The sequence below is a fragment of the Myotis nattereri genome, assembly GCF_964212035.1.
Source record: "Myotis nattereri genome assembly, chromosome: 12".
In the NCBI taxonomy this organism is placed as follows: domain Eukaryota; kingdom Metazoa; phylum Chordata; class Mammalia; order Chiroptera; family Vespertilionidae; genus Myotis; species Myotis nattereri.
Window position 1 is genome coordinate 82758450 of NC_138087.1, and position 16229 is coordinate 82774678.

General features: G+C 66.2%; 1 protein-coding gene across 5 annotated transcripts; it reads right to left on the reverse strand.

The window, feature by feature from the left end:
• Positions 1-1846: 1846 nt before the first annotated feature.
• On the reverse strand, positions 1847-16079 carry RABL6 (RAB, member RAS oncogene family like 6). 5 transcript variants are annotated; one of them, XR_013996682.1, is made up of 15 exons: positions 15708-16052; positions 12402-12536; positions 11338-11385; positions 10243-10295; positions 9084-9175; positions 7630-7770; positions 7180-7285; positions 6088-6191; positions 4712-5031; positions 4388-4538; positions 3758-3958; positions 3502-3682; positions 3069-3325; positions 2531-2589; positions 1847-2439 (listed from the first exon to the last, which is right to left on the reverse strand). XR_013996682.1 is itself a non-coding variant. In XM_081103798.1 (15 exons), the coding sequence occupies exons 4-15, from the start codon at positions 10261-10263 to the stop codon at positions 2260-2262; spliced, it is 1728 nt and encodes a 575-aa protein (XP_080959924.1). In that variant the 5' UTR covers positions 10264-10295; positions 11338-11385; positions 12402-12531; positions 15708-16079; the 3' UTR covers positions 1847-2259. The 5 variants fall into 5 exon arrangements, 4 of the variants coding, with proteins under 4 accessions (XP_080959924.1, XP_080959923.1, XP_080959925.1 ...); XM_081103798.1 differs by having other exon boundaries at positions 3069-3240; positions 12402-12531; positions 15708-16079; XM_081103797.1 differs by having other exon boundaries at positions 3069-3240.
• Between the last annotated feature and the right edge of the window lie 150 nt (positions 16080-16229).

The following is a 16229-nucleotide window of genomic DNA, read 5'->3' on the forward strand; positions in this document are numbered from 1 at the left end:
TGGCTCTGCCCCTGGCGGCAGGGCCCCCCGTCCCCTCCCGACCCTCCCGACCCTCCCGAGCTCAAAGTCAGGCCGGAACCGGGGGCGAGGACAGGGCGAGGCTCCGCCCCAGGGAGGTGACAGCCTGGCCTGGCGCTGCGGGGCGAGGACTGCCCCCGCCCCACCCCACCCCCCGCCTGGGTCCCAGGCCTGATGACTTGGGGGCAGCCCCCCATGGCACGTCCCGGCCCACAGCCCCCACCCCGAGCAGCCGAGAGGGATGGCGGGGTGGCCCCCATCCTGGAACACCCCAACCCCTCTCCCCAGACACGACTCGTGGGCAGCAGCCCCGGCCTCTTACCTGAGCGCTGCTTGCCCGCCGAACCGACAGGTCGTGAGGCCCGAGCCCGCCCCCCGCCCCCCACTCCGCGCGTCCCGCACCCGCACCGCGTCCGGGCACCGGCAGAAGCTTCCAGGCAGCGAGCGGAGGCCGGCGGCTCGGTGCTGCCCCCGCTGGTGGCCGGCGGCGTTGCACTTAAAGGGGCCGCGCCTGGGGCCTGGGACCCACGTGGCCTCGGGCTCAGCACTGTGCTGTGCGGGACGAGCCCTCCGGTACCTCCCGGTGCCGGCCTGGGGTCCAACCAGAGGGCCTGCTGGTGCTGCCAGCTCCCGCCCGGCAGGACAAGGGGGCAGAGCTCTGGCCGGGGCCGGACACCCCCAGCACCACTCCTGGAATTCACACCCGGGTCGGCCCAGGAGGAGCAGATGGGCTGCTCGGCGCCTGCTGGCCCTGCTGGCGTGTGGAGGCGCCAGACACTGCAGGTACCTGGGCCATATGGCCCCCAGCTGGACCGGGCCTGACGCCCTTCCTTAGGGTGCCGGCCTCTCCCAGGCCAGGAGGCCCCTGCTGCCCCCCTCCCGCCCCCAGCGTCCAGCAGGCAGGGGCTGTCACTGCCCTGGGCAGGCTGCATGAGGCCCACTGCAGCCTCCCAGCACCCCCTTAACAAGATGCTGAGCCAGGGAAGATTCTAGCTGGGCAGGAGTGGGACCATGAAGTGTGGGGCCCTGGGCAAGGTCGTGACACATTCGCCACAACCCCATTTGTGGGCTCAAGAATGGCCAGCCTGCGTGGCTCAGTGGTTGGGCATTGATCTGTGAACCAGGTCATGGTTCGACTCCCAGTCAGGGCACATGTCCAGGTTGTGGGCTTGACCCCCAGTGTGGGGTGTACAGGAGGTGGCCCACCAATGATTCTCTCTCATCATTGATTTTCTCTCTCCCTCTCTGAACTCAATAAAAATGCATTAAAAAAATGATCTCCCAGGCTGTGGGAGTCCCTGCGTGAATCAGCTTGGTGCTTGCCCAGTGGCTGCTATCCCACTGCCCCCCACCCCCAACTCCAGGTTCAAAAATCTAGGAACAGAAGGAGGGGGAAGGAAGGGTTACTGGACTGGGAGGAGGATGCCCAGCCTGCCTACCCCTGGAGGGTGGGGCAGCTCCTGCATCAAAGCTGTTCCCATGGTAACTGCTGGGATGGGCAGAGCCAGTGGAGCAAGGACACAGCCTGCCCTCAGAGCTGGGCACCTGTGTATTCCTGGATGCGAGTGCCTAGCCCTGGCCCAGGTGGACGGGACAGACACGCAGACACTGGCCATGCTGGCCCACCTGGACGGCACGTGGTTCTCGTGGCCTGATGGGAAGTCCTCCAAAGGCCACGCCTAGCCAGTGGGGCTGGAAGGCCTCCTACCCTAGAGGGCAGCCACCCTTCTGGGAACCACAGACCTGCGGCGACTGGGCAAGGCGGCCTGCAGGCCAGGCACAAGGGCGCCGAGGAGCAGAGCAGCAGGAAGCAGCACAGAGACAAGCATTAAAACAGGAGAGCTTTATGGTGGGAGCCGAGTGTGGAAGGAGAAAAGGAAATGAATGAGGACATTCTGGCTCCGCGGGTGACCGCCCAGCAGGTGTGACGCTGGACACCAGCCTGGGAGGAGCCCCCAGGGGTGTGCCGGCACTGCCTGGCGTCAGCAGCAGCAGTGCCCAGAGGGCTCGGGATGCGATGCGCAGCCCAGGGAGCTGCAGCCAGGGAGCCGCGCTGCCCGCATGCGGTGGCCGGCGAGGAGCTGGGTGTGACGGGCGCTCTGCCTTGTGAACAGCCTTGCCGGCCTCCTGGGCCTTCGTCCCTCCCTGAGAAGCAACAGGGCCGACGCCTGCTGCCCACCCTCCGCAGGGCGGGCCCAGTGCCCCAGCGAGTGTGGAGTGTGCGTGCTCCCCGTGCCAGGTCTAGAGCTCCTCGTAGTCCCCTCCCCCGCGGAGACGGCCCCCTGGGGCCCCGCCCCCCAGGAAGGCTTCCAGCTCGTCGGCCGCCCTCCTGCCCCTGCGCTGCTTCCGGTCCTCGTGGTCCTCCTCGCGGCCCTTGCCCTTCTTGTGCTTGCTCTTCCTCTTCGCCGCCTTTTCTTCCTCCTGCGGAACAACATGGCGTCACCAGGGCGCCAAGGCCCGAGGCCCCCCCCCCCCCAACCCCCACATGGCACCTGGGAGGGGGAGGGCGTACCTCCTTGTCTTTCTTCTTCTTTTTCTTCTTCTCCTTGGAGGGAGGCCTGCCCTCCTTATCTGCAGAGAGACCCAGCGTCAGCCCCCCTCTCGGCCCGCCCGCCCCCCGGCCGCCTGCGGGACTGGTCCCGCGGGAACAGCCACACTGCATCCAGGACAAGCCTGGAGGCCCCTTCCTCTCCTTTCTGGGACGGGTCCCAGGTGACACTGCGCCAGGGCTGGGCGCAGGCAACGCAGGATGGAGGGTGGGGACAGGCCAGGAGGCCATGTGTGCTGCCCGGGCGGCTGCACTGGTATGTGAGCGTGTTGGGCAGCTCACAGCAGCACCACTAAAGGCCTCCTGTGTGGACACTCCGACGCCCAGGGCCTGCTCCTGGCCCGGGTCTGGGAGGTCATCAGGACCAGGCAGGACCCACAGGACTGAGGCTTCTCGGAACCCACAGCCCGTTGCCAGCCCGCAGAGCAGGGCACCCCGGGGTAAGGGACAGGCAGGCAGGGATCAGACACGGGCCGGCTGGCACCCAGGGAGGCCCGGCTACCTTCGCTGCTGCTCGCCTTGTGGCTGGGCTCCTCCAGCCCCAGGCCGAAGAGATCCAAGTCGTCCTTCACTCGGAAGGCGGGGGCCGGGGGCCTGGGGGGCGGGGGCGCCTGGGCAGGGCCCGTGTCCTCGTCCGTCACGTCGGAGAGATCCTCCCGCACCGGGAACTCGTCCTGGAGGAGCAGGCAGGTGGGGCCACCGTGCCGTTAGGCTCTACCTTTTCCTGGGCAGGTGACAAGGCTCCTCGAGGGCCCACGCCTGGCCCAGGGGAAGGGGACAGCAATGCCTGAGGGTGGCAGCCAGGATGCTGCAGCCCTCCCCTCTGTGCCCGTGAGGGCAGCCAGGCCTGGGCTCTGGCATCACGGAGCTGCCGCCCAGCATGCGGGAGCTGTGCCCTCCCTGCCGTTCCGTCCCCAGGTGCCCTCGGCCCTCACCGCTCTCCGCAGTGTGTCCGAGTCGCTCTCAAAGTCGGGGTCGTCCATGACAAAGGACAACATCTGCGCAGCGATGGGCCCCTCAGGGTCACTCTCTGACGAGGCTGCCAGCTCGTCCTTCCCGCTGGGCCCCCGCGAGGGCTCTGCGCGCTTGTGCGGCCTCAGGGCCTTTGTGGGGGGCCTTCGGGACAAGGAAGCGGTCAGGGGCCTGTCTGTCCTTTCTCCTGGAGCCGCTCCCCTGGGGATCCCCACGTACTGTGTGGTCTCTGGCTCGGAGCACTTCTGGGGGGCCAGGGCAGCGGCCTTAGGAGGTCCTGCAGCCTCTTCACTGGAAAGAGTGTTCTCCCTGGAGACGGGGACCGTGGGCAGCAGGGGCCTGCTGGGCGGCTTGTCTTCCAGGTCCACATCGTCCTGGAAACCTGCCACCATCGGGTTCCCTCCGGGGGCCTCCCCGTCGCTGCGAAGGGGGGGCAGGGAGGTCAGAGGTCATGAGAGGGTCCTGGGGAGCCTCTGGCAGCCACAGGGCTGGTCACTGATGGTGGGGCTCAATGGTGAGGGGACCCTACTTCTGGGCAGGCTCGGGCTGCTCTGCAGGGGCCCATGCTGGCAGTAACAGCAGAGGCTGCAGCAGGGAGGGAGGTGGGTCCAAGGGGAGGAAGCCCCAGGAGGGGCTGTTTCCTGCGGGGGGGGGGGGGGGGGGGGCTCGCAGGGCGTGTCTGTCCTTGCGCACGTCTCCGGGACGTGGTGAGACTGGGGAGCTTGGAATGGGCCCAGGAGGGAGGCCATGCGGGTGGGGCCGAGGGCAGGGTCGGCTGCTGCCCGAATCGAATGGGTGCTGTCTAGGGCCGAGGCCTGTAGCTCACAGAAGGCCCGGCACCGCCCTTACCTGTCGCTGTCCTGAGGGGCCTCGGACTCCACTGTCCTCTCATCCTTCGGGGGGGCCACGTCATCCAGGAAGCTGTGGTCAAGGCCGTCCCCAGGAACAAATTCCTCGACGTCCTGGACTTTCGCCGGGGCCTCTGCAGCCGGGGCCGGATCTGTGCCCGCAGGGCCAGGACGCAAGCCGGGGTTGGCCTGTGACTGGGCCGTCACACTGCCCACCCAGGAGGAAGGGGACCCGGTCCCAGTCTGGGGGAGCTCACAGGGCCAGGGCGATGGTGCCATCAATGCTGGGGCTGCCCACACCTTCCGAGGGGCCCCTGGGGCCTACCTGGGGGGGGAGGGGCCACCTCGGCAGCTGGCGAGGTCCCAAACAGCCGGGAGATGATGCTGCGTCTCGGGGCTGGAGCAGGGGCTACGGGGGGCGCTGGGGGCAGCGGGGCCTCTGAGGGGGACGGTGGGGAGGGGCAGGCAGAGGGGGCGGGGAGGGGCAGCTGTGGGGCCGGCTGGGGCGTGCTGGGGCTGGAGCTCCCCGTGGACACGGCGCTCACAGGTACCACAGGTGACTGGGAGCCGGAGGTCGGGCTCTGCCCGTTGGCCGCCAGTGGGGATGTGTGGCCTCGGCTTCGCGCCTCCATCATCTCCAGGAAGCTGGGGGCACAGGCGGGAGTGAGGAGGCTGCCTCCCTGCCTCTCCCTCTGATTTTTGGCGACAGGCGTCCCCGTGCTCAGGCCCAGCAGCCTCGAAGCCCTGCTGTCAAGCAGAGCCTCCCTGGGGCAGAGGGCTGGGAGGAGACGGCCGCAGGCCAGCCTGGCCCTCCCACCCACGCCCCGGCCCTGCGCACAGATGGCAGGACTGGTGCTGAGACAAGCCCTGCTGCTTGCACCTGGGCCTGTGGGGACCGGGAGGGGGTCTAGGCTGGTCCCCCTCCCCCTTAGATTGGACTTCGGGGAGGAGTCTGGCCTGGCTAGGAGTGGAGTCTGGCCTCTGGCCCCACAGCCAGGCCAGCCCTGTCCCCCGCCATCGGCTGACCTGCTGGAGGCACAGGCAGCTCTGGAGCCTCTGCTGTCGATGACCAGGTCAGGTGTCACCCCCCCCGCCGCCCCGGGTCAAGGAGCTGAGGACCCTCCCCCACGCTGGCCCCGACCTGGAAGCCAAGCTCAAAATGGCGCAACCTCAGCCAGAACACGTCCTGCTGAGGCCTTGGGCGGATGATGCCCGGCCAGCGGCACCTGGCAGCACAGGCCGCGGGGCCAACAGGCGGGCTGCGCGCCGTGCCTCTGCACCCGGGGCTGTGCGGGCGGCCCCCCAGCAGCCTTCTCTGGTGCCCCCAGTCCTGTTGTGCCCCGGGCCCAGAGCCACTGTGGGTCCCGTCAGGACACCTCCAAGGGCCTGGCCCCAACGAGCTTCGTGGGGAGAGGCCAGGAGGCTCCCCAGCCAGGTGGCTTCCACTGGAAATCTAAACCACACGTTCTAGACAAGCGCTGTTTTACCCGATCTTACCCCACATCTCACTGACCCAGGGCTGGGCACAGTGCCCCCCGCCCCCCAGGGCCTGTGCTCAGCTCTGAGCACCTCCACCTTCCACCTCGAAAGTGACTCGGATGTTCGGACACACAAGTCACCCGGCTGATGGGCCTGCTGGGCCGGCGGTGCCGCCCTTGTCTTGCTAGCCCTGCCCGTGCCCAGCCCCGCCCGGCTGCGTACAGGCTGTAGTTCTGGTCCTCAGTCTCCTGCTGCACCGACAGCTCCTCCAGCGTGGCGTCGATGTCCAGCTGGTTTGTCTCCAGCTGCCGCAGCAGCGTTTCTCTCTGCAGGAAGGACACACCGCAGCAGTGACCGTCCCCTCCAGCCTCCCGGCCGCCACTGAAGAACCAACAGCTGCCGAGCACGGGACGCAGAGACCTGGACGTTCACACCACCTCCTCCCCGTGGCCAGGGTGACACCTAAGGCGCTCGGTGTGGCTCTGACGATGATGCCAGTGCCAGGGACAAGCCACCCAGCGAGCCCTGCCTCCAGGCGCTGCCTGTGCTGTGGCCTGCGCGGAGGCCGGTACAGGGTGCACGGGCCACCAGCCACGGGGTGCTGTGTGTGCGTCACACTTGGATAGAAAGTTGAGGGACAGAGTGACACAGCGGGGGAGGACCAGGTGCAGTGACAGGGCCTTTGCCCCGGCCACGCGGAGCACCAGCCACCCAGCCTGTGGGGGAGGCCTCCCAAACCACAGGCGAGAGGGAAGGAAGAGGCTGGTCTCTGCGAGTCCCACTTCCGTTTGGAGAGAACGGAGCCAATGCGGCTTCGGGGCGTTAGGTCAGCACGCGGGGACCAGCCGTGTGGACGTCACGCTTCCTGGCCAGAAGGGGTCACCTCTACTGCCCCAAAGCAAAGGGACAGCTGCGTGTGGGTGGGACCGAGGAGTCCCTGAGTGCGGACAAAGCCGTGCGTTACGTTAAGGGATGGGCGGCTCTGTGGTTGACAAAAGCACACGGAGATGTGAGGGACCAGCAGTGGGGAAGTGGAGCGAGGGCACAGACCTCGGCACCATCTTGGCAACTCCCCTGTCAACCTAAAAACCACCCCAAAAGCTAAAAGCTAAAGCTTTGGAAGACCCAGCAGGTGCGGCACCGGGCAGTGGGCTGTTCCCTGGCACAGCGGGGAGGGGCCGAGCACCCCCGGGCTTGCTGAGGCCTGGTCCAGAGGGTTGCTGTGGGCACCCAGTGAAGAGGGGTGGGCACCAGGGCCAGAGAAGCCTGGCGCAGGGGCCAGCGCCCGTCCACGGGGAGGCGGGCAGGGCTCACCTGCAGCTGCAGGAAGGGGATGTTGAAGAACTTGTGAAGGTACTTGAGGCCAAAGCTGTTCTTCATGGAGGACTCAGCGTAGCGGAAGTAGGAGGAGCCCGGTGGTCTGCGCAGAGGAGCGAGCGCCCGGCCTGGGCAGGACTGCACTGGCCAGTCTGCCCCTTTGCCCCCACCCCTGGGCGCCTCCAGCAGGTCACCACCCCCGAGTGGCCCTGGGCCAGGACTAGAGCCTCGGCAGCTCCGCTCAGCCGAGTGCCTACAGGGCGCGGCCGGCACTGGGCTGGTGCGCTCACCCCTCACCCGCCTGCCGGGTGCCAGGAGCCAGCTGCCACGCTGGGTCCTCAGCCCTCCCCCCTTTTCCCACGGAGTCCACATCCCGTCCCACACCATTCCCCCGGCTCCAGGCCCAGGTCTCCGCGAGGCCTCCTGCGTCTCCCCAGCGACACGCACCTGTCCAGGCGGTCCATGAGGTCGCGCACGTCGTCAGGCAAGATGACGCGGTGCTCGCCCATGTCACGGTAGTTCCCCAGCACGCACACGGGCACGTGGGTCGGCACCTTGGGGAGCTCCCGCAAGATGTAGCTGAAGGTCCTTCGGAGGCACAGGTGAGGAGAGACCCATCTGAGTTTTAGCCCCGAAACCCTTGCCCCGTGCAGCACGTGCCCTGGACCGATGGAACCCCTCCTGTGCGGGCAGTGCCCGTGGCTCACCCCAGGGCACAGGCACGTGCGGCCCCGCCTGCCCCAGCTCTCCAGCGCTGCTCTTCCTGGACTGAAGGTCACTGCTCAGCGAAGCCCCAGGACACTTCGGTGACAGTGTCCGTGCCCAAGCCCACAGCAAAGCCACCTGACTCCCAGGCTCAGGGGCCCACCGCAGCGCCCACGGGGAAGCCCCTTCTTCCCTGGCATGTCCCCGAGGAGCGTGCTGCCGCTTTCCGCGCAGGTATGTGCGACACGTGTGCTTGGGGCTCCACCACCCATTCCACATCTCCGACACGCTGCCTGCCCACCCAGTGGTCTGTCACTTGGGTGCTGGTGGTCAGTGCACACCAGACCCCCGGGACCTGAGTCACCGCTGGGCACCATGGGAGACGGATGAGCCCACCCAGCACACCCAGGCGTGCGATGCTCAGGAGCGCCAGGCTGGGTGCCAGGCGCGGGACCCACACACGGCACGCACTCCAGTGCAGCAGTAACAGTAACACTTACAGGCCGAGCGAGCGGCCGAGTGAGCGCCCCTGGCCGTCTCTAAACCGCCGTCAGCCCTCCCTCTGCGTCCTGAAGACCTCCATTTGGTGGCACCTCGAAGCCCAGAGGCTGCTGGTGCGGCCCTGTCAGCTCTCCCGGGGGAGCCGCCCTGGACGGGCACCCTGCGCGCGCTACTCAGACACTTGCTTTCCCTGGGCGTTTGCGTCCCGTCAGGCAGGACAGGCACTGAGTCCCACGTGGCTCCAGGCAGAGGCCCTGGGAACTGGCGCCCAGCACCCCACCCTCCCCCTGCACCTCCCACGCGCTGCTCCTGCTCTGGAGCCCCCTGCTGAGATGGATCGTAGCTGTGCGTCCTCCTAGCACAAGTCAAAGAAGGGGGTTCATGGGAGCCCCAACAAAAGGCCACTTGATTCCACCAGATTCTGGACGGTGTTTGCAGGAAAGGCTGGGGGCTGTGCAGGCTCATGCCTCGCCCCCACGTGAGCTGTCTGCCCCCACGCCGAGGGGAACACCCCCACGCTGGCCCAGCGCATGTGCAGACCCGACATCTGGTCCGGTTCTGTAGCTGGCCTGCCACCGTGCACAGCCCACGCTGGCCCTCAAGGAGCATTTGGCACTAGTGGTGACGCCGGCGGAACCATCCGCTGGGCCTGGGGACTGTCCCTGGGGGCGGGGCGGGGAGCCGGCACCTCTTACCACTGCTTGGTGATGTCGAACATCATGACCACCCCGTTGCAGTTCTTGTACACGTCCAGGAACTCGGCGTCCAGGGCCATCTCGGACTCTGCCTGGGACGGGAGGGAGTCAGGCATGAGCGGCTGCGGGCAGGGCCCCCAGCGGAGCCACGGCTCCCGGACGCCGAACAGGCCTTCCATTTTGGGAACACACAGATGACGCAGTGTGGGCGGGAAAACTGCCTCAGCGGGTCTGGCGAGAACATTCAGACTCTGGGCCGCCGTGCCTGTGCCTCTGCCGGGCCTGGGGGCGACTCCTCCACTGGCCACCACAGCACCTCCCTCTCAGGCCCCAGGAGAGTGCGGGGTCCAGGCCCCACAGCAAGGCCCGCGTCCCAGCATGAGGAAGCACACTTGCAGAGAACCTTCTAGAGCAGGGGTCCTCAGACTTTTTAAACAGGGGGCCAGTTCACTGTCCCTCAGACCGTTGGAGGGCCGGACTACAGTTTAAAAAAAAACTACGAACAAATTCCTATGCACACTGCACGTATCTTATTTTGAAGTAAAAAAACAAAACGGGAACAAATACAACATTTGTATTTGCATGTGGCCCGCGGGCCGTAGTTTGAGGACCCCTGTTTTAGAGCATGCAGGCCACGGCGCCTGCCGTGCTGGGGGCAGTGGTCACACCCACACACAGGGGCCAGGTGGGCACTTCACCTTCCTACCATGAAGGGGAGTGGGGAGGCTGCCCACCCCAAGGCCAGCTGCAGGCGCAGGGGGAGCAGGGCCCCTGGAGGAAGTGGGAAGCCGCCCTGGACGGAGACCACTGGGGCCCAACTTCTCTGTGTCGGGGGGTGGCCACATGGCAGCCCACTGGGAGCCACGCTCATGCCCACAGGCACACAGGCCACGGCAGGAAGGCATGTCCTGCGCTTTCAGGACCGAGCCCTCTGGGGTGGGGAACAAACTGGCCAGTTCCCCTAGCCCTGCTCAGGTTGCTCAAACTCCACACAGGTCGTGCGTCCGGCAAGAGCTCTGGGGCCCAGCCACCCCATGACCACAGGCAGCACAGGGTCCCGTGAGCAGCTGGGACAGGCAGGCAGGCAGGGGGTCTGAAGAGTGCTCCCCACCCCCACCCCCACCCCCACCAAGGACCCTACGGGCAGGACACCGCTTACCTCCTGGGGGTCGTTCTCCATCTTCAAGCCATCACCCCGCTTTTTACATTTTCCTTATAAAAGACAAAAGTTACCAGGTAGACTCTGGGTCTAAAGATGGCCAGAGGTAGGAGCACCCCTTCCCTACATCCTACTCCCCCTACTCCCCAGCCCCTCTTCAGTGGGAGCCACACTGACTGGAGACCCCGAGAGCCGACCCCCCACTCAACTGGCACCAGAGCTGCCCCAGAGACAGCAAGACAAGGCCAGGACCCCAGTGAGGCCTCTTGGCCACTCCAGCTGCCCCAGCCCAGACCAGCCCAGCCCAGAGACAGGCCCCCAGGCTGCCGACAGCTGGGCCTGGCCTGGAAGGCACGGGCAGGCCCAGGGGCACAGTGGGCTGCTTGTGAGGTGGCCCTGATGCCCCTGCCAGGCTCGGCTTCCAAGGCAGGCACCTCCTCCTGGACTGGCCCGGTCCCAGCCCAGCCTCGAGGCGGCTGAGCCAGTGCTGAGGGGGACCAGCTGGATGCAGGGCCCCAGGCCCATGGAGCTACAGTTGGTGACCCCCGGGGAACACAGCCCCGCTCCCGGCATGGCTGAAGACTGTTCACAGCTGGCAATTCCACGCCCCCCAGGGTCAGAGCGGCCGGCCAGGCAAACTAACAACCCCCAGAAGAAACAGGTTCATTCATTAAAAACCCAAGCTCTGCCTCTCGCCCAGCTTCTCCCTGAGCCCTCGCCACCTCGGACCCGACCACCAGGGCAGCCGGTGGAGCCGTGCAGCCAAGGCCACTCCTTCAGCTCCAGCAGGTTCTCGCCACCGCCTGGTCCTGGTGACGCAGGCGTTCGGAAAGCGCAGACCTGACAGGTGGCCGCTGTGCACGGCCCCGTCCGCCAGCGCAGGGAGCCGGCCCAGGGACCACACACGAGACGACGTCAGCACCAACCAGACCTCCTAGCCGGGCTCTGAGAGGACGCGGACATCACCCCGAAGGCTGACAGGGCCCACCCAGGACTAGGACACGCCGACCAGCTGGTGCGGGAGGGGGGGTGCTTCTCTTTATGGAACGACTCAGGATGAGAGGGAGGAGGGCGCGTGAGAAAGACGGGCTTTACCTTTGTCCACTACGTCCCAGACCTCCACTTTCACGATGTCATCAGTGGCTAACACGGGAAGAGAAGAAGATGAGTGCCCAAGTGACTACTGGGGCCACAAGGATGGGCTTTCAGAGCCACAGCCTTCTCCCTGGCGCCGCCTAAGGGCACCCAGCTCCGCCCAGGACCTTTGCATGTGCTGCAGCCTGAGACAACCCCTCCCTAGGTGGCAGGGAGGCCTCCACTCTCCACCCCAAGGATTTTGAAGGGAACCGAGGCGCCCCTGCCAGCCTCACCCAGACAGGGGGAAATGCCTCGGGCAGGGGGGGCAGGGGGAGGTGAGTGAGGCTCCCTGAGCTGCCCCAAGGCTGCAGGTGCCCTGGTTGGTGAGCAGGGGCCGCAGCGCCTGGCAGAGGTCCCAGGACCAGCCTGGCCTCACAAAGGGGACTCAAGACCCTGTGGAGGCCTGTGTCCTCTGTGGCCCGTGTGTTCTCGGTGAAAAGCAACGTTTCAACGCCTGGTGAGTCCCCACACCCAGGAGCCCCTCCGCCTCCCTGGAAGCTGCCGACGGCTCCAGCCACGCCCGGGAGGTCGCCAGGTGCCCATCAAGTCCTTAGGGGACAGGGACTGCAAACCCCAAGGAGACACCGGCTATGGCCAAGGGCCGTCAGCGGATGGAGCAAAGGCCGCAGCAGAGGAGCCGCACGGGGCCTGGCTCCCAGGCGGGCCGTGTCCCGGGTGAGGCCAGAGCGTTTGCCTTTCCGAGGTCTCCAGGCTCAAGAATGGAGCCCCTGCTGCCCGTCTGCTCCTCTTGGAGGGGCTTAGGGTGTCCCAGAGGTGACTTTTTATTTATTTATTTTTTTTCTTTGCTTCTTTTGCTCTTTTTTTATTCCTTTTCTTTTTTAAAATTTATCTTTCATTTTTTGAAGTGACTTTGATGAGAGTCACGAGAGCCCCATGAGGTCAAGGCGCTCCCACACATGGACAGTTTCCATGACGACGCCACGCTGAGAATGCCGTCTCCAGGGAACCAAGGCCAAGAAGGGCAATGGAATGAACCCCCGCCCCCACTGCCCAGCACTCACTTTTGTAGCTCCAGTGGATGCTGGTGACCTGGATCTCTTGGGTGGGGATGTACTCCTCCACGAACTTCTTGCCCTGCAGCCGGTGCCACAGCGCGGTCTTGCCCGTGTTCCTGTCGCCTCGGATCACTATCTTCACTGGCGGGAGGGAGAGAGGGCAGATCAGACAAACCAACCAAAGCAAAGCAAACTTTCACTTCACCCAGAGTCTGTGTGCACATGCTTTCCTCGGCGCAGACCCTGCCTGTGGCTGGCGAGCAGGGGGAGCGGAGTGCCAGGCGGGCTGGCGGGGCCATCAGGGCCCTATTAGGCCTCTGCTGGCCCTCCCTGCTCTGCAGCAGAGCCCAGAGGCATTCCCTCCTGGGCTGACAGTGGCGTCTGCTCAGCCTTCGCACTCACAGGACGGCGTCTCTCCTCGGGCTGGACTCCGAGGGCGGCCAGGGCCAGGGTCAAGGCGGGGGCTGCAGTTGGGTGGCGGCTTCCTAGACGCTGGTGGTTTGCCCTTAACCTACTTTCCTCCGCGCTGTATCTTCAGTGCACAGTCTGCAGAGCGCCGGCCTCCGAAGACTCGCGGGGGTTACGGCAGCCCTGCCCCGGGAGGACAAAGCCCGCGTCCTATCTGGCCCCCTCGACAACAAGTGTTTATGGGGTGGCCTGTGCCAGGAGTGGCCTTGTGCCAGGCATGGACGCGGGAGGACAGAGCAGGGTCGGGGAGAGCCTGCCACGCGCCTGTGGGACAAGCGGTGGAAGGGGCCAGGGCAGGGGCTGTGCAGGGGCCAGAGCCCGCACTCTAGGCAGGAGTGTGGACCTCCTGCTGCCTCGAGAGAAGGCAGGGCTCAGCACCAGGTGCCTGGAGCTGGCCGGTTCCGGGTAGACGGCCGTCCATCTTTCCGCCCGAGGAGGGCAGTCAGGAGTGCCTCGCGGAGCCAGTGGGGCGGACGAGGACCAGGACGAGGTGGGAGTGGAGCTGTCGGGGCTGCCCCCGCCCCCCTGCTGACTTCCACTAACTACCTGTGCAGGGTTTATCCTCTTCTTGCCTGGCATTTGGGAGATGTGCAACATGCTCCTATTCTTTGATTGGCATCTCTTAAGTTTTTAACATTTACATTTGCTGTAATAAAGGCTAAAGTTAATAAATTTGTCTTCCTCTTCAAAGACACAAGGACTTCCGAATGCCTTGATTCTGACCTCCTCCGTAATGTGTTGACTCCTGGGATTTTATTTTATTTTATATATTTTTATTGATTTCAGAGGAAGAAAGAAAGAGAGAGAGAAACATCAATGATGAGAGAGAACCATTGATCGGCTGCCTCCTGCACGCCCCCACACTGGGGATCCAGCCTGCAACCCGGGCCTGTGCCCTGACCGGGAATCGAACCCGGGACCCTTCAGTCCACAGGCTGACGCTCTATCCATTGAGCCAAACCAGCTAGGCCCTAGCCTCTACTTTTAAGTTAAAAAAATAAAATAAAAATCAATCTCAGAAACTTAGGCATTGGCTCAAATGAGCTGAGTGATTGGCCTGGAGGACCTTGAAGACTCGCCCAGAAGGGCTAAGAGCAGCCCTTGCCCGGCAGCACGGGAACCAGCCGCTGAGCAGCCGAGGGCCACCGCCCGTCCCTCCACTGCCGCCCAGGGTCTCTCCCACCCACTCACAGCCCCACACGTCTCCTGAGAGAACAGGGATCGTGTTCTTTTATGAGTCATGAGAGAGAGAGAGAGAGGGGGGGGGGGGGCGCATGGGCTACCGCGGACGCACACCTGCGCTCCTTCCGTGGGACGCGGGTTAAAAGCTCCCGACGCCCTTCCCTGCGGCTGGAAACCAGCGCCCGGCAGCGTGGGCTCTGCTCCGCTCCCAGCCCGGAAGCTCCCTCGGGCCGGGGCTCCTCTCCGCGCCTCTGCACAGCGCCCTGGCCGGAGCCTGGGCCCAGAACACCTCCCCACCCTCTGCCCAGCAGCGCGCTCTGACCTCTAACCCCGTCCCCACCCTCACCGCGCCCTCGGTTCCGTGGCTTCAACCTCTCAGACAGGCCCGCGGCGTCCTCCCCCTGCAAGGCCCTGACGCACAGTCAATATTTGCTAAGCAAATGCCCGCGCGCAGGAAAGCCCGGGAGGAGCGGGCAGGTCAGGTCCGCGAGGGCGGCTGCAAACGGGCCAAGTCATCTGCCAGATGGAGCGAAGTTTAACACAAAACCGTGAGCAACGAAATTAAAGCCGGGCCCAAGAGCAGATTTAAACGTCTGTGCAGTAAGTATTCGCACTTGTTCTCTTCTCTGAGTGTGAGAGCAACACACACCAAGTTGAGTGGAAATACATCAGCCGCAACCCCTCTCTCCGTTAATCCTCCCCGTGGACACGGTTTCCATTGAGAGAGAGAGAGGAACATCCATCAGCTGCCACCGGGGTTATCCACAACCTGGTCGGTGTCCTGGAGCAGGACTCGAACCCGAGACCCTTCGTGCAGGGACCACCTCCAACCGGCGGAGCCACGGCGGCCGGGGCACGCCTCCCTTTCACCCCGCACAGGGGCTTCCCAGGTCCTCGCTCTCACACCTCACCCCCAAATGCCACCAGAGGACAGCGCCCCGCGGAGGAGCAAGGCCCCCTAACCCCGCGGCGCCCGACCTGAAAGCGGAGCGGCCAGCCCTCCCGTCGCCGCGGACGGAAACTCCAAGGAGGTCACGGCCGCACCGTCTGCATAATTGATGGCGGACGGAGGGCCTCCCGCAGGGGAGGGAGCCCGTGCCTCCGGAGCTCCTAGCGCACCCCACAAACGCTTCTTTAAAACGGGGGGGGGGGGGAGGCGTGTGGCGTCGCTGATATTCCGTTGTCAAACGCGAAGTCAACAAAGGAAAACCCGGCGGCTCACTCCTCCGGCGCCTCCCGCCCCCGCGGCGGCGGCCCACGGACGAGCGCCCGTCCCCCCCGATGGCACAGGCCGGGGGCGCTCCCCGTTATGTAAGACTCCCCTTGACGAGGCCCGGGGCGCCGCCGCGCGCACCTGGAGCGGACGCCCCCGGCAGATGTCACCGCGCAAACCGCGCGCAGGGCGCCCGGTGCCGCGTCCCCGGGAAGCGCCGGGTCAGAGGGGCGCGCCCGCTCCCTGCGCCCCCAGCGAAGGCGCCAGGGCCCCTGCACCGCCACGGGCCGGGGCTCAGCGCACCCCGAAACATGCGGACAGGGCCTGCCAGCATCACCCGCCTGCGGAGCGGCCCCGGCGCTTCCCGTGCCGGTGTGCGCCGCGTCCGGGACCGCGGACCCCGCTTTCGCGTCCGCCCCCGCCCCCGCCCCCGCGCCAGCCGCACTCACTGTTGTACTGCACTCCCTTGGCGAAGCGCCTCTGCAGCGCCTGGTTCATGGACTGCAGGCCGGCCGGGATGTTCTTCTCGCGGCCCGCGGCCGGCTCCGACCCCACCAGCTTCTTGAGCGCGGAAAACATCTTCCCACTCACGCGTCCGAGCGCGGCGTGGCCCGCGAGCTCAGCGGCGGCGCGGCGCGGGTCGCACCATGCCCCGCTCCCCGGAGGCCGGGCACCTGCTTCGGAGGCCGCTCGGGGACTCAGCCGCGGCGACTGTGCTCCGGGCCCCTCGGCCCCGGGCGCGGCCGCCCTCCTCCCGTCTGCACCGCCATCTCGCCAGCGGCTCTGAGGGACCCGCGGCTACGGGTCGCCGCGAGGGCTTCGGGAATGCGGCGGTGCGCATGCGCACGAGGTGGCGCGCGCGGCTACGGAGCGCCGCGAGGGCCTCGGGAATTCGGCGGTGCGCACGCGCACGAGGCGGGACGCGCGGCTACGGGGCGCCGGGAGGGCCATGGAGTGCGGCGGTGCGCATG